General features: G+C 41.5%; 1 protein-coding gene across 2 annotated transcripts in view; it reads right to left on the bottom strand.

Moving 5' to 3' along the window:
* The window catches only part of b4galt1l (DP-Gal:betaGlcNAc beta 1,4- galactosyltransferase, polypeptide 1, like), a 21,111-nt gene extending 2,931 nt beyond the window's left edge, over positions 1 to 18,180 (bottom strand). Inside the window, exons 1-6 of one of the 2 annotated variants that reach the window (XM_054792001.1) lie at positions 18,000 to 18,180; positions 17,539 to 17,885; positions 14,957 to 15,192; positions 4,583 to 4,770; positions 4,065 to 4,187; positions 70 to 174 (exon numbers count right to left, since the gene is read on the bottom strand). In XM_054792001.1, the coding sequence (XP_054647976.1) occupies positions 70 to 174; positions 4,065 to 4,187; positions 4,583 to 4,770; positions 14,957 to 15,192; positions 17,539 to 17,836 (950 nt within the window). In that variant the 5' untranslated portion in view covers positions 17,837 to 17,885; positions 18,000 to 18,180. Of the gene's footprint in view, positions 1 to 69; positions 175 to 4,064; positions 4,188 to 4,582; positions 4,771 to 14,956; positions 15,193 to 17,538 lie in introns of both variants that reach the window. The other variant, XM_054792000.1, reaches the window with a different exon arrangement.

Genomic DNA, 18,180 nt, shown 5'->3' with positions numbered 1-18,180 from the left:
AGAGGAAAAAAAACCCAAGATGAGTCTTGTTTTTTTAGGACAGCAAAGTGTGACTGTCCCGCTTCGTACCGCTGAGGGTTAGGCTCGTTCTTCTTGTCTCGCTCGTGTCGAATCATCCGACATTTTCCCACCTCGCCGCTCGGCCTGGAGATGGACATTCCTTTGGACGCCAGCCTGCCAAAAAAAAAAAAAAAACAATTAAAAAATTCAAGATGCGGATTAGACAACATAATTGTTGCACAGGTGTGCCTTAGAATGGCTACAATAAAAGGCCACTCCAAAACGTGCCGTTTGACTGTACAGTAATCCCTCGTTTATCGTGGTTAATTGGTTCCAGACCAGACCATGACAAGTGAATTTCCACACAATACAATTCCCCATTGATAAATATTTATAAATGGAATATTTTTGTAGGTGTACCCCGCCACTTGCCCAAAGTCAGCTGGGATAGGCTCCGTCATGCCCCCGCGACCTGAGTGAGGATACATGTCATAGAAGATGGATGGATGGATGGATGGATGGATATTTTTGTAGTTAGAGCAAAGAAAACCTGTTTATGACCTAAATACAGCTTTAACATGATTAGAGCCCTCTAGAGATAAAATAACACCCCTATAGTCACCTTTACACTCCTATTACCCAATATAGAAGACATAATAAGAGAAAGTAAGACATAAATATAACATATAATAGACTCACACGTTAGCAATGGGAGAGTCTCTTGTGATTGCTCTTTTTGTACTTTGATGTAACATTATGGACACCTAGTGACCATTGTGGAGTACTACATATCATCACAATGTCTTTGAATGCATCTTCTGAATGCCTTATAGTTTACTTCAGTTAGACATTTTTTATGCTTGAAAATGCTTCATTTAGGCTAATAATATATACTGTATGTAAAATTTGCTTTAAGGGTCACTGACATGGTTTTTCAACTTTGCTTTTAAATATGTTCCAATCCACTTTATTTCTACAGCACATTTTATAAACACTGTTTCCAAAGTGCTGCACAGACAGGCAAAACCATAAATAGTAAGAAGTAAAAGTACAAATTACTGCAGTAAAAACTAAAAGATCAAATAAAAACAAAAACAGTAAAACTTAAATTTACTTAAAACAGTAAAATATTTAAAACAGGAAGCAAAAGAATAAAAGCAATAAATACAGGGAGTAGGTAAAAATAAATACATAAAATAAAAAGTAGAATAAATAAAACCAAAAAGAAAAGAATAGAAGACAGAGGACCACACCAATCACGTCGACTTAAAAGCCAGAGAATAAAAGTGGGTTTTATGACGGGGCTTAAAGCTTTCAATTGTGGGGGCTTTTTTTTTTTTTTTTTTTTAACAAGAGGGGGGAGAGTGTTCCATAGCTTGGCGCCAACTACAGAAAAGGCCCGGTCTTGGGCACCACTAGTTGGAGCTGGCCTTCGGACCTACACTGCTGGAGTGTAAGTTTGGATGAGGTCCGAGATGTACTGAGAGGCCAGTCCATTCAATGCCTTAAAAACAAACAATGAAATCTTAAAATCAATTCTAAAACACACAGGCAACCAGTGCAGGGAGGCTAGAATTGGGGTGATGTGCTCCCGCTTTTTGGTTCCTGTTAAAAGCCGTGCCCGCAGAGTTCTGGACTAACTGTAAGCGATAGAGTAATTTGTTTTTGAAACGTCGCAAAGACAAAAATTAAGCGATAGAGTAATTTGTTTTCGAAATGTCGCAAAGACAAAAATGATTTAATTTTGGATAAAAGCCGGAGATGGTAAACACAGGATTTTACAATGCCGTTGATTTGTTTATTGAGTTATGGCTGTGGGACTGACAGGGTTCTTGAGGGGGCCGCTGTGATTCAGGAGGATCACTTCTGTCTTCCCCTCATTGAGCTTTAAAAAATTCTGAGCCACCCAGACATTGACGTCGCTTAAGCACTCGAGAAGGTGTGTCAGGGGGGCATGGTCATTTTTAGTGAGTGGAAAATACATTTGGCAGTCATCTGCATACAAATGATAGGAGATGCCATGTTTTTTTTAAATATTGCACTAAGTGGGACCAGATAAAAAGCAAATAAGATGGGCCCAAAAATTGATCCCTGGGGAACTCCACACAGTCAAAGGGGGCGGTGGACGAGGTGGAGTCCCCAAGTCCCACAGTAAGGCATCTATCTCCCTAAAAAGTAGGACCTAAACCACTCAAGGGCAGGCCCCCTGACACCCACACAGCTTTCCAAGCGAGATAAAAGAATCGTATGGTCCACTGCCGAAAGCAGCAGTCAGGTCTAAAAGCACTAAAGTGGCTGAACCACCAGAATCTGTCATTAAAAACCTTTAAAAGTGCAGACTCAGTGCTATGAAAGGCCCTGTAACCTGACTGGAAGGTGTCTAAAATCCCATTTTCATCTAAAACAGGCTGCATCTGTGCAAGAATGCTTTTTTCTAAAATCTTTGACATAAAAGGTAGTTTTAATTAGATAAAATTGAGGGATCAAGACCATTTTTTTTTAAGGAAAGGTTCAACAGCACCCTTTTTACAAAAGGATGGCATCCATAGCGCTACCCGGGGCTGCTCACAGCATGCGTCCGCCGTCCTCGACGGGTGGCTCACTCTGCACTATACTGTGTGGTTCTCCTGACATCCACAGATGCACCTGGGGATGCTCACAGCATGTGTCCGCTTACAACAATGCACTTTCCTCGGTGGCCACGGCGGGTTGCTATCGTACTTGCTTCATTCTTTGTAGTCTAAACCTTTCTTTTTTGGAAAAGAAAAGAAACTTCCAGTATCACCCGGACACTGAACAGCCAATGTTTTGGCATGACTACTATTTTGACGAAAAATATACCAAATGAAGTCTGCTAAGATGAGAGCCGTCCCTACACCGACGTCACTTCCAGAAACGCCCCCTTTCCGAGACGGCTATCAGAAAATTTGCCCGCCACGTACTATATCATAAAAATATCATTTTAATAATTTAACATTTGGTTTCAAAATAATGAACAAAGTAGCGCATAATTACAAACAATATAGAACATATTTACACAAAATTGAAAAATCGTGTCAGTGACCCTTTAAATATGCATTTTCACGAATAATACAGTATTTAAGATTATTAGAGCCCTCTACACATACTTTACATACATGTACACACATTACCAAATAGCGGCGAGGGACGATAGTATTCATTACCTCCGCCAAGAAGGTTATGTTTTTGCCCGCTTTTTTGTTTGTTTGTTTGTGTTAAAAATAAGTTGAAAAGTTCTGAATGCATTTGGATGAAATTTTCAGGAATTGTCAGAAATGGGATATGGAATAACTGATTACATTTTGGGGGTGATCCGGATCACCGTCTGGATCCAGTCATATTCTGAAGGATTCTTTAACATTGCGTGATTTGACCATTTTCGGCATTTCTGCATAATAAAGCCACAAAAACTGGTCAGAGCACTTCGGGGAAAAAAATGCAGGACAAGTTTCCAACAGGTTCTACAAAATAACAAAGTCTGATCCAGATAGTGGAATAATTCCGGATACCATGATCTAGAATATGAAAAAATAGGGGACCTTTGGAATTTTCATCATAGGAAGACAACAAATGAAGCTATAAAGATGCAACAAACACCATTATATATAGTCAACACACTGTGGAATCTGGAGCGTGCCAACAGATTTGTTGTATCTTCAAAAGCTATGAGCTAGATCCGGAAGAAAACCGCCATTACAGAAAATGTGATTTTTGTGAAGACCTACTGAACTAATATTGATATCATTATGGATCCAATTGCTAATGGTACGTTTTCATGGTCAAGGAATCTAAATATGCAGATAAAATAAATGTAGGACTAATATTTATGGTGTTAATCACAATATGGGGGGGGAACTATGGCGCCTAGCGGAGGTCTGTGCTCTCAGAGTGCTTTTCTACTTTTAGGCTGCAACCACCTTCCTGTACATGTTTTAGTTGTTTAGGTTTTTGCCCGAAAAGTGATTTTGTTTTTGGGTGCCAAAGGTGAGAAAAACGTTGATCCTGTGTACACAAGAGTGATGTTTGCTAGGTCGAGCGCTAACCTGTTGTAGATGTCATCATCCTCGCCCCCCCACCCCCAGTAGTTGTTGGGGAAGCCGTTGATGGTCAGGAACTGTTCTTTGGACATGGATGACACCCCCCCAAAGTACTGATTGTACGGTAACCTACATGCACGTCAAAAACAAGAAAAGAGCTCATGAATGACACACACGCACATATCAAGACGATGAAGAAGAGGGACAGGATGTTTTACAAGATTAAATGTGGATAAAAAAAAACAACTACTTCCTGTTTGACTTCAAACTTGACAACCTACTGATCCCGATTGTGTCCTCACAACAGGAAGTAAGTGTGTGTGTGTGTGTGTGTGTGTGTGTGTGTGAGAGAAAGAGGAAGCGTTGATGATAGCTTGACAGCACAGTGCTTCCTTTCAGTTTTCTTTGTCAGCACTTCCGCCCACACACACACGCACACACATACGTTAAAACTAACAAAACTGGGGAAATGTCATCAAGCAGGAAAAATGAGGAGAAGCCAGGGCCATGCTGACACGTCTGACCTGAAGCTGAACTTGTCCATGGACACGGACAGGTGTCGGGGCTGACTGAAACACTTGTATGTATTGCGGTCGTCCATGGGGATCAGGTCCACGTCACTGAAGACGAAACATTCGTAGTCGTAGTCCTTCAGAGCCTCGGCGTAGCCCACGTTTAACAGTTTGGCCCGGTTGAAGATCTCGTCTCCGTCCTGATGAAAAAAAACACACGCGCGCGCACACGAGGATGTAAAGATGGTGACAATGTCATCGTGTTCATCATCATTGAATTGCTGCTGTGTCTGCCTGCTTGGCCAGTAGGAGGATGTCTACAACTTAGAGGCACAAAGATTTAACGATGGAGTTCATCACGGCTCACCTGTAGAGGTGGGCAGTTCAATCCATATATCGAGACCAGCAAAATGAGATCAATCTCATCTGTGTTTACTTTCACAAATATCTGTGTTTTTCCAAATATATACAGTCATCCGTCGCCACTTCCCGCTTGGAATTTTGCGGCTTCACACTATCACGGTTTTTCAAAAATATATTAATTCATAAATCATGCTGTTTTGTGGTTGAATACGGCCTATAAGTCAAAAATATGCATATTTACGCAAATTTTAAAAATGATTCACCTAAATTAAGCATAAAAACAAAATAAAAATGGCTAAATGACGTAAAATACAAATATAAGGCATTCAGAAGATGTATTCAAAAGACGTTGTGATGATATGTAGTACTCAACACTGATCACTAGGTGTCAGTAATATTACATTGATGAGATAGCAGCCACCAATAGCCAAGTACTATACAGGAACCGGAAATAAAAGGGGAAAAAAAGGAACTGTCCCAATGCTAACGTGTGTGAGTCTATGTATGTCTTATTTATGTCCTATGTCTGTTATTATGTCTACTATATTGGATAATAGGAGTGTAAAGGTGACTATAGGGGTGTTATTTCATGTCTAGAGGGCTCTAATAATGTTGCATTTAGGTCCTACACAGGTTTTCTATGCTCTAACTATGAAAGTATTCCATTTATAAATATGGAATCCTACTTTGCGGAAATTCATGTATCACAGTCTTGTCTGGAATCAATTAACCACGATAAACTGTAGTACAGTTAAATTTGTCTATAGCGACCAAGAGAGGGAGACTGCAAAAGTGGCCACTATAGACAGGTGGCCTCTATAGACAGGTTGGTGTCCAGTTTGAATGTTGACAAGTAGAGGAAAAAAAAAGGAAAAAAAGGGGGAAAAAAATTAATAATAATAATAATGTTGACCAGTAGAGAGCACTGTGGGACTGCGGATAAAAGATGTACAGCACTACTAGGCTTGTTATTATCCACAACCCACAGAACAACGCTGTGCTAGTAATGTCTTACGCTTGTTTTTAATATTTTACTTTTTATACGGCAGTGTCATTACAGCTTTAGTTCATCAGGAAGTGACGGGAAGTGACAGTGCGACGTCACGAGCAGGAGAGCTAGGCTCAGTGCTAGCTGTGAGTTTGGAGAGAGTTGGGAAGTGTGTTTATGTTGGCGTGGATGTAAAGTCCTGCAGTGTTCTCCGCTGTTAATAAAGCCATTAAAGTGCCTCGGCGACGTGAGTCTCTCCTTCCCCACAACAAGCGGCATTACAGTATTGACACATTGTGCACATTGTCTCACACCAGGAAATAAACGGTGTCACTTGTTACAGGCATTGCTGGACAGCTATGTAGTGGGGCTTGTTTAACCTTTGCCTTGTGGGCAAGCAGGAAGGAGAGACAATGCTGACAGATGTGTGTGTGTTCTGAGATGCCCTCTGGTGGCCGCGTTCAATAAATAAAGTTGGCAGAAGCAACAGGGGAAGTTTCCTTCTTTGCTTCGGAGCTGAATAACACTGACAAGTTAACAGACTAGTAGCGAACGGAAAAGAAGACGGCTTTTTTTTGTGTCGAATACAGAAGATGAGGACTTTGATGGATTTGTGGATGAGGATTGATCAAAAATAACGTGAGTACATTCTAAAATACTTCAATTAAGTACAACCAAACTCAGTTTTGCTCCCGCTGCCTTTTTAACATGCAGTATTGTATTGTAGCGTCGCTGGGAGCACGTCCTGTTCCCAGTCTACTTTGCGGTAATGTTTTGGTGCAAATGCTCTTAAAGTTACATGTTTGACCAGGAAATAGCAAGCTCAAAAGAAGACGGCTTTTTATGTGGAACAACTGACAGTTTGTGTGGATCTTGTGAATGATTGTGACTGAGCTAGGACTCAGTAATTAAAGTCTACACACGACGGCTTCATTGATTGAAAAACGAAACCTTTTCGTGCATGAAGCTTCTACTTGAGTCGGTAATTTGGCCGCTATATGCGGTCAGATATTGACCAAGGGAGATAAAATGGGTGGCCGCTGGCCGCGTTGGACAGGTGACTGCTATATACAGGGTCCATAACATGTAAATTTGCTGCGGGGTTTTTTTTTTCAGTGGCCGCTATAGGCAGGTGGCCGTTCTATAAAGGTGGCCGCTAAGACAGGTTTGACTGTATATCTTTATATCCATTCATCCATTTTCTATGCCGCTTCATCCTCATTAGGGTCGCGGGGGCATGCTGGAGCCTATCCCAGCCGACTTATATACTGCTGAATGGTTTCGGGGGCAAGAAGGCAAAGGATTTGAGTTTTTGTTTTGTTTTCTTATTTTGCACTATTTATGGTGCTCAAACTATTATTTTGTTGGCATTTTGACATTGCCTTACAATGTTGTATTAAATAGTAAATTTTTCACAAATAAGTGTGATGACACACAATCTTTTTCTTGTCTAAAATCATTCAAAGCTGACACTCTGACATTCTACACACATTTGTGACTTCAAGTCACCAGGAAGTAACGTGCTCAAGTACAAGTGAAGAAGCAGCTCCTTTTATCAGCTGACAGCAAACATGAGCTACACCAAGAAGTGGGGGCATGTCTCAACTAGAGGAACTAGGGCTATACCCGCTGCTCACCTCCAGCCAAACGCTCAAACGCAGCAGCAGACAGTGACGACACAGACTCCACTAGACAGACACGGACGTGAGAGACATGAAAGTAAAGCCAGCATTGCTTCACCTGTGTCATTCACACTGAACCCAACGTGACAGAACATTCCTGTGAACAATACATTATTATCGGAGAGGGATCGTTCCTTTCACTAGAGCAGGGCAGGAAAGGAAGAGGTGGGTCTCGGCATTATACGTCACACCCTTGTCCCGGCAAAGCAGAATGTCAAACTGCTGCCACTCCGCCTTCAGATAAAAGATAAAAGTCTACACTTTCAGTATATGCTGATAAATACAGTCTAACCCGTTTGTCAACAACCCGCCTACGTCCACTAAATAACCAAGTCCTGGTCCACCCTCTTCTTCTCATTACTAAAGAAGTGCCCACGTAAGTCTCTGACTGAGTATCAAGTATACAAAAAAGCCAAAATCTTGGCAAAAATGTGGATTCAATGTCATTTTCTGTCAGGTATTCACACTGTCTCTTGATAGCAAAGGCAAAAAGGCTTTCTCTCTTTGAACACGGTCAGATTGTTAAGCTGCATAAGCAAGGCCCCTCGCAGGGTGCCACTGCGGCTGAGGTTAGACGCAGTAAGTCATTTCAAACTTCTTCAAACATCCTGAGGGTTATGAGGATGGCTGTAAAGTGCGAGCATTTCACCCGCTTTTGCGGCTAAAAATAGATTGTACAAGTAGAAAAAATAAAAAGGGAACACACACGTGAGTACAGAGTACAACCCTTTCATTCGCATTTTGCGAAAAAAAATGTGGAATCTGGGATAACTGACGAGCCAGAAGAGATGGCAACAGCAAAGCTAGCGTTAGCACTAGTGCTAACAAAGTTTAAATCTGATTGGATCAAACTCTCTGATCCTTTTTTTTTTTTTTTAACAAAATTTGAGTATTTTTTACTTACAGTGATCCATCAGCTTAAGTTGCTAGTTAAACAGCCACATATGGCTATTTATATGCTCACAATGCCTCAGACCACTACCGAAAGGTAACGCTACATATTGAAGCTGCCGCTACTGCTGCTGTTTTTTTGTTTTTGAGTTTGGCACAGTTAATGCTAGGTGTAGCGTTCCATTTTATGTTGCTATGTGAAATCAATGCTCCCAGGAACTAAGTTCCGGTAATGCCTTAAAAGACCAAAATACTGGAAATATTACATGTTATCATGTATGTACCTGTTACTATATGGTTACATCATCATATTTTAATACCGGGCTTTCTAGGTGGCATAGGTGAGTCCCATTACGTGCATTAATTACCAGTCTCTTTTTAGCTGCTTTTATAGCTTTAAAAATGCACAGAAAAGAGAAAGACGTGTGTTCATGTCTTACATAAGGATTGTGGATGATGGGCATTTTTCCTTTCAGTCGCTGATCGAACATGAAATATACAAAAAAGCCAAAATTTTGGCAAAAATGTGGCTTCAATGTCATTTTCTGTCACACTGTCATGATCTTTTGATGCAAAGGCAAAAAAGCTTTCTCTCTTTGAATGCGGTCAGATTGGTAAGATGTATAAGCAAGGCCTCTTGCAGTGTGCCATTGCTGCTGAGGTTGGATGGAACAAAAAAATAAAGTGGTAGACCAAAAAAATGTCACCGGCCCTGAGCTGGAGGATCTCGTTGGCTGTCCGTCAAGACACGGGACCATCCTCGGCCCAAATGAAGGCTGTTACTGTTACAGACTACAGTTCAATAACCATCAGATGGCATCTGCAAGAGAAGGCTTCATCTCCTTCAACGCCACAAAGTTGCCTGTTTGGAATTTGCACGAAAGCACACGACAGATGGCTTGAGCATTGGCATGGGCCGGTTACCCGTTTCAAGGTATACCATGGAATACCACGGTTTCAAAACCGCTAAGATAGTCCGATATATCGTCCTATGGTATGAGAGAAAGTGGAGGTCCAGCGCGGCCACGATGCGGAAATACTTTTTCATGTTATTCCTCCCAGTTGGAACTGGGCTTCGATGTCCTGAAACCATGGGCATGAGCTGTGTTGCCAAAAGCCGGGCAATTTAAACGCTGCGGCACAGCTAGCACTGACCTTAGCTGCCTTTAGCATCAAGTGGCAGTGGTGTGACAAGACGTGTGCCCTCGTGAAATTTTGCATCTGGTAGCATGTGGATTTAGTGTGTATTTCACATGGCTTTGCAGCTATGGAAGTAACGTGTAAGCACATAACACTATTTAAGTACATTTTCAACATGTTAACATGAATATCATAACCTAATAATTCACAAATGTCATTGTTTAATCCCTTGTAGTGTAAACAAACACGTATTGACACTACACGTTGCAGTTTAAAATGTATAGTTAATGACAAAATACACTTCAAGGGCTCCAGACTGAGACTAAATGGTCGCATTTTGCAACTAAAATATGAGACATCGCAAGTAAATTGTTCATCTACCCTTGCAGATAAGAGTGCGCCCGTTGAGAAGGGATGCACTTTGTCCCTGATTACAGTGAGAATGAAAAATAGTGTGCAAAATGTGCAGTCAATTGACGACAGCTTGTCATAGTCTACGCCAGTCGATGCCAGAGCGTGTGATCGCTCACGTATCAATCTCATTCCATCGACTTTTCTACAATCTTTGTATAACCATTTTGCCTGGCTCCACCGTCTCTCTGGAGTTATCCGCCTAGCCTCTGGTCCACACACTTCAAACGTGACTTTTGCTTTTTTTCCCATTTTGTCTTTAAAACAAATAAGCAATGCAGTTCGTTCGGACCTCATGTTTGTGTTTTTCGTGTTTCGACTACGATGGCTGTTCATCGTGCTAACTTACTTTTTTAAAGTGTCACTTAACAACCTTGCTCTCTGCTCTTGCTCTCTCCGCTCTGATGTTGAGTAGCTCACCAAAAAATATTTGCTTCAACTCTTTGTATTTGTATAACTCTTGATATGACATGATGCCTGTATTTAATGACAAATGACGAGCATAAATACAATGAGCACACTGTGAGTGGAGATGTGTAAATAAAGTACAATGCTCACCTCTCCTTTCTACCTTTAATAGTGCTGGAAATTGAACACACCTGCACGATCATAAACCTGAACACTCAATTTCTACACTTTTACACAGGACAAATTTCTTTTTTGTCATATAATATGACATATCACTGATTAATATTTCAATATCGGTAAAAATGTAACCAATATATTCACTTTTTTTTGTTGCGCAGGAGATTCAGTCGCTCCCTCCCTGTGTGTCTATGTCTGTTTGCTCCCTGGTTGAGTACCTGGCCCATCCCCCTCACACACAGACAGCAACACTCTCGCTCTGCCGCACTCTCTCACTCAGTCTGTTTAGGAGGAAACTAAACGCAAAAAGAAACTTTTTACTTTACACCATAGTAAGCTGACTTTTTACAACAAAATAACACTACACCGGAATGCCAGGCTGTCAGGGCCTTCTAGTTTTCATGCAGGTTTTAGAGAGAGTATTACAGCGCTTTAATGTCAGACACGTTGCATCTCTGTGAGATAAACATAGATACAACTGTTAATTCACAAATCCACCATTATCTAAGACTTTTATACAGCGTTTTAAAGTGAAATAGAGATATATGCAGATACACACAGCGTCCCACTTCACTTCAAGATTCAAGAGATTCAAGAGAGTTTTATTGTCATGTGCATAGTACAACAGCAGTTATACCACATAATTCCATACAGAATTTACAGGAGCTCATACAATCATAAGATAATGTCATTTTGAAACTGTTCAAATAAATGTATTTAGTTGTCATTTGATACAGGTTTTCCGCTACATGTAATTGATCGTGGTGACTACAAAATAAAGCGGCCACACCTTAAAAATTAACTTGAAAACAATGTTAAGTTATACATTGTATGAATGTATATACTGCATATGCTATATACATAAATATATAGCTTATTATTTATGCACATATTGACCACAATTAGTTTGAAAACAATTCAAAATATTATAAAAATGTTTGACTGCGCTTTATTTTGAAAAACATCCTCTCTGCCGTGTCGGCACTTGCTAATGTCGCGGCACTCTATGCGGCGCTAGCGTTTTGTGTTGACGTTCACTGTGTTTCTTATTATCGTGCAAATAAAAAATATCCTCATCAGAGGATGTATTTTTATCATAAGCTACGCAGTTTTAAAGTGGATAACACTTTCACGTTTTATTGAATCAGTGCTGACTTTTGTTGTCTCAGCTGGAATGGGCGGCTCAACCTCAAAAATAGGAAAAGGTTGCAGGGCATCACTAAAGCGTGCAGCAGAATCGCTGGCACCACACTTAATGACTTAACTGTGTTGTATCAGAGGCGGACTCTGAAAAAGGCTCAATCAGTCCTTGTTGATCCCAGTGATCCCCTGCATGATGAGTTCAGGTTGCTTCCATGCGGTCGCAGATATGGTGATCCTAATTGTAGGACCAAGAGGATGAGGGATTCTTTGGTTCCAGCAGCCACTGTTCTGCTGAACAACTGTTTGTAATGTTGGTGTTGTATTTATTGGTTTTGTTTTTAATTTTGTATTTACTGTTGGTTTGTGTCTCTGTGATACTGCTGGCTGTAGAACAAATTGCCCCTTGGGGACAATAAAGTTTACCTTGACCTCGACCTTCACCTCTCTGGCGGTAGGTAGCCTCATCACGGGTGAGCTAGGAGTGGCTATCACATCCATGCTAACTTACTTTTTAAAGTGTCCCTTAACAATCGTGCTCTCTTGTTATCATTATAATACTTATGGCTTGTCTTCAAAACACTAGATGTGTGCAAGTTGTTCAACAAACACATTGTGTGTACAGCTTTAAGACAATGATGCCATCACAGGGGTCTCCAACAGGTAGCTCGTATGCTAGCGATAGCTCACCAGCTGATGTTGAATAGTTCACCAAAGAATATTTGCTTCACCTCTTAGTAGTTTTATAAGTGTTCTGTTCAAACATGACGCCTGTATTTAATGACAAATGAGCACACTAGGTGGAGACATTTAAATGTTGGCAGACACATAAAATAGCTCACCTCTCCTTTCTTATTGTCAAAGTAGATTTAATAATGCTGCAAGTTGGATACACGTGTGCTATCGTTACCTCCCACAAGCATGTTAGGTTAATTGGCGACTCTAAATTGTGTACAGGTATGAATGTAAGTGTGAATGATTTTTTGTTTGTCTATATGTGCCCTGCGATTGGCTGGCGACCAGTCCAGGGCGTACCCCGCCTCTTGCCCGAAGTCAGCTGGGATAGGCTCCAGCATACCCAACGCGACCCTAATGAGGATAGGCAGCATTGAAAATGGATGGATGGCAAGATGTTTTTGTGAATAAGACGTTTATAAGACGCATAATGTATTAGCTTAAAAACATCTTACATTAGCCTATGTATTATCACTTTCAGATGAATGCAGCTACTTGTTTTTATTTTAAAATGCTCAACTATAGTATCAAATTTTAGGCTAATTACCAAAATGCACTAAATGTACACTACCGGTCAAAAGTGTTAGAACTTTCCACTTTCTTCCTGTTTCAGGAAAAACCTAATAGCTAATTATCCTGCTGCACATGTCGGTTACATCACACCCGACGGGACGGGAACAATTCCAGTGTTTGCACTGCTTTCCAGTTTGACAAGAAAGGAGCTCCAAGGGTCCCTTGTGGCGCTGGAGCAACGGCGATCACGTCTGCATGCGCACAATATTCCACCGAAGGTTCATATTCTCTTTAAGACAAGAGTCTGCCTGTTGTATTAAGTGTTGCGAAGTGATGCATGTTTTGATTATTTCTTATTTTGTTTGTAGTCAACTTTTTAATGTTTGCTTCAACATTTGTTTTTTTTTAGGTGTTTGCAAATACTCAGTGGCTGAAAATGGAACTTTTCAATAGTTAGTAAATATGACTAATTGATATAGGTAAGCTGTTTTTGTGAATAAGCCTTGTATAAGCACATCATGTATTAGTTTAAAAACACCTCACATTAGCCTATGTACCCTAAATTCCAGTGTGTAAGCCGCTACTTTTTTCTCAAACTTTGAACCCTGCGGCTTATACAGTACACCGGTGCAGCTAATATGCGTACGGGTACATATGGACATACTGTAGCTCCACAGGCGTACACGTCATATCTGCTGACATAATTAAACAGAAATACAGATACACTAATACCGTACATATATAGGAGGATAAGCGGCATAGGAGGTGGATGGATGGATGGCAATGGATTGGGCTGTCAAGACAAGGAAACATGGCTGCTTCTCATAGGACTACTGCCATTGAAGGAAACAGCTCACCGAAAGACAGAGAGCCGATGTTTTAACGGAATTAGGATGATGTTAAATTCTGACACGGATTCACCAAGCGTTGGATTGTTCGCCCACTACTAGGGAACGTGAGGTGGGATTAGACCGTCGTGAGACAGGTTAGTTTCACCCTACTGATGTGTTGTGTTGAATGAAAAGTTTAAATAAACTTTCTGTGTAACATCTTTCTGTGCACTAAATATCCCATTTAACATGTTTCTATATTTCTGAGGTACAACATTTGAGTGTAGTTGCTGTGTGATAAGTTTAATGTGAGTCAGACTGTTCTACTGAGTAATGACCTCCTGCAATTTCCAATGGGTTGACAAGTTCATTGTGAGTTTATTCATAGCTCATGATTGGCTCCTGTCAAGTAAAGAGCTCTCAGGTCCTCACAGACCCGTGCACGCCGCAATATGCAGTTTTATGACATGGACATGTACGGCTTATACACCGGAAGTTACAGTGTTATCATTTTCAGACGAATGCAGCCACTTGTTTTTATTTTAAAATGGTCAACTATAGTATCAAATTCTCGGCTAATCTGTTAATAAATGTGAGTTGTCTTCTTTGACTGCTGCTTAAATTTGGACACAAATGTCTCACTGCTGCCCCCCCGCAGAGCAGAGAAAGTACTGCATGAATGAGCACTTCTCTAGTTAAACTAAATGTTTTGCCTTATTTGTCTGATGTTTGGCAGGCCAAACGAAATGCTTTGGCAAGCTGAAAATGGCCCAGGGGCCACCTATTGAGGACCGTTGCTCTAATTTGTATAATTTTCGGGGAATTTTTATGTGAGTGTGAATGTTAATTCCTGTACTCAAAATGAACCAACCCGTGCACTTCAAACTGAGGTACGTACCAAACTGTGATTATGGTGCACCGTGTGTTCTGGGAAAGAAATTCTGCGTACATGTAAACATAGTGAAGGACTCATTGACTCCAAGTGCACCAACCAGTGCAAGCCTGCATGACACCCTGTCAGGTGTTTGGACACTGCTTCACGTGACGAGCAAACAAATCTACTGTACTGATTCAATCACTTCACACCAAGAGGCCTCACTTGCAATACCTGGTTGATGACGTAGACTCCGTAGTCTAGCTGCTGGCGCTGCAGGATGGGGTGCAGGTAGTAAAGCCAGTACTTGAGGTGCTCGTCTCTCTTGCGAAACGGGATGATGATGGCGACCTTCTGCAGCGCCTTGCAGTCTTTTGGCTTGTAGCGTCCACCCGGCTCAAGGCGCCCATTCTCCTTCTTGATGAGCTCCAGGCTCACCGGAATGTTGAACTCCACCCGCAGTGGTCCCACTGAAACAACACAAGGGGGACAAGTAAATGTAGGTGCGTCCTGTCGCATTGCTTGTTCAATTAATAAGTAACACTGAATGGTTACGCTCAGTTTCAGATTGGGATAGGATAGGTTTGGCTTGTACAGACTGCATTTTGAGGTAAAAACATAAAACATAGAAACCAGACAGCTGCTGATGGGTGAAAAGAGTGAAAAATGGAGAAACCCAGCTATTTCTGGAATCTGACTGTTTCTGTGCATGTGCAGGATGTGAACATCCTGACCGTGTCTTGGGCCAGTTCTGGTCACCCGCTGACAAGATGGCGTCTGCAATTCAGCTGAGTAAAGGTGGCCCGAGAAAAAGAGAGAGGTCACAGCTGAGGAAACATGGCGGAGGGTTGCACTCAAACAAAAACCCAGAGTCACTGAACTTGTTAGCGCATCGTCATAAACGCAAAAAAGTGTTCAAATGTATTATGTTTCAAAACCAAAATGTCCCTCACACACAGAAATCAACACTACCATGGTCCAACTCTCAATGATATGAACTCTACCAACTACACTGTGGGAACAATTGATAGTGTATGTATTTATTGTTTTTTTTCTGCATATTTTCCATTGTCCACATCCGAAATTTGGTCTACCACCATGAAACTGAAAAGTCATCCCTCGACACTTCGCACGTCAAATTTTGCATCTTCAAATCATACTGTTTCGTGGCCGACTACGGTCTATTAGTAGTCAAAAAAGATGCATCTTGCTAAGAATGGAGTATTTTCTACTCTGTTGTAGGTAAGGCTGCACAGTGGCCGAGTGGTTAGCATGTTGGCCACACAGTCAGGAGATTAGGAAGATCTCCATTGGGCATCTCTGTGTGGAGTTTGCAAGTTCTCCCCGTGCTTGCATGGGTTTTCTCCAAGTACTCCGGCATCTTCCCACATTCCAAAAACATGCATGTTAGGTTAATTGGCGCCTCTAAATTGACCATAGGTATGACTGTGAGCGTGAATGTTTGTCTATATGTGCCCTGCGATTGGCTGGCGACCAGTCCAGGGTGTACCCCGCCTCTCGCCTGAAGTCAGCTGGGATAGGCTTCAGCATACCCACGCGACCCAAGTGAGGATAAGTCGCATAGAAAATGGATGGATGGATGTTTTAGGTAAGTACGGCAACATGTTTGTGCTTACCTACCACAGAGTGGAAAATATACATTCCTAAGACGCATTCAAAGACATGAAGTAATTACACTGCTAACTAAGTGTCAGCAATGTTACTGTAATGTTCAGTGAGAAACAGATGCACCAGACGTGATTGCCAGAACAACAGACTTCCATTGCAGATTTGAATTATCTCACAAGAAGCACAATAATCCCTCACACGGGCTACTGGCAAGCTAAACTTAAACTCTGAACCTACGATGTCACTTCTTTCTGTTATTATATCTATTATATTGGGTAATATACGTGTATAAGTGTTTTTTTCACGTCTAGAGGGCTGGAATAATGCTAAAAAACATATTTAGAAGGTCATAAACTAAGAAAGTATTAAATTTATAAATAAGGAATTCACTTATCATGGTCAGGTCTGGAACCAATTAAAACAAGGGATTGCTGTATTGTCATATTGAAATTACTCAGCTTGAGAAAACGATTTCAAAAACTGACTCAACAGTCAAATAAGAAACAAGAACATTTCAGAAAGGCTGGGGGGGGGCATCTACTATTTACATGACAAAACCAGCGCACCAAAGCCTGTTACAACTCACTGGAAAGACAATTTTACTGAGATTCGACTTAAATTCGGCATTCCAGTATGCAATTTCAACTGCAGGCTCAGTGAACACAAATGTTAGATCCGTCTGAGACAGAACCATTAAAAAGGTGCTATCCCTCCTTAGCTCCAAATTACACTTTTTTTCCACCCAAAAGATTTAAAAAAAACATCACCGCTGGCTAGCATATGTTACCAATAGTGGTTTCAGAGAACAGAATTACCAGTTCAACTGAATGAGATTTGTCGTTCCACTAAAAAAAAAAGGGGGAATGGCGTTAAAGGGATAGTTCCGACTTTTTAAATTTTGATTGACAAAAGACACAAAGAACATTTGGAAAACTAGAGGTGAATAAATGTATTGCAGCTGATGTTTTTGAGGGGTAGGATTAAATAAACTTTGCTTCTTGCTTTTTGGACATGCGAAACCGTGAATTGTGCTATGTGATGTGCTCCAGCCTAACTTGTATGGACGTTCCGTATGACTTAAACCATTACCATTACTTTACACTACCTAAACAACAGGTCAATACTAAGGGGGTATACGGTGGATGTAAGACTTTGTTATTGAAGACATAATGTCCAGAAAGTTTTACCGAGCAGCGGAGATGTCTCGGGACATTTATCCAGCCTTTTCTTCTGCTCCCCTTCCTCCTTGGACTGGGTGTCGTTCGCTCGGGTAACAGGGACGCCAGCGTCCAGGCTCGGCTTAGATTCGGTGCCAGTGCCGGTGCTGTTGTTGTGGTTCTGCTGGTTCTGGACGAAGGCGGAGGGGATGTCCAGAGAGCGGACGTAGAAGAAGATGGTCACTGTGATGTGGAGGAAGCAGAGCAACACCACCAGCTTGCACGTCCGATGGAGGAGCTTAAAGTTAACCGAGGGGTCCGCGGCCATCCTGACTCGGTTCTTGTGCCTGCTAGCTGCTTCGGTGGACCTCCATCATCTGTCAGGTGGACACGGCGAGATCAAATTTGGACTCGGTCACGTGACGTCAGAAACTTGAGCGCTGTCACGGCCAGCTAGCTTTAGCTGCGTTAGCTTCCCGAAGTCCCGTTACCTTTACTTAGATAGGTTTGCGCCACCACTTATTCAAAAGCTCCGCTGGTAGTAGACGTTTTAAAGGCTGCCTCACTGGTCCACACGCTCGGCTCAGCAACTGTCGCCAAGACAAATCATTTTAACTCAACAGGAGGACACCGAAGAAGTCCGACAAACTTTTTTTTTACCCTCAAGGTAGG

Source organism: Dunckerocampus dactyliophorus, chromosome 11 (assembly GCF_027744805.1).
Source record: "Dunckerocampus dactyliophorus isolate RoL2022-P2 chromosome 11, RoL_Ddac_1.1, whole genome shotgun sequence".
Taxonomy (NCBI): Eukaryota; Metazoa; Chordata; class Actinopteri; order Syngnathiformes; family Syngnathidae; genus Dunckerocampus; species Dunckerocampus dactyliophorus.
This window is presented reverse-complemented; position numbering and strand designations above follow the sequence as displayed.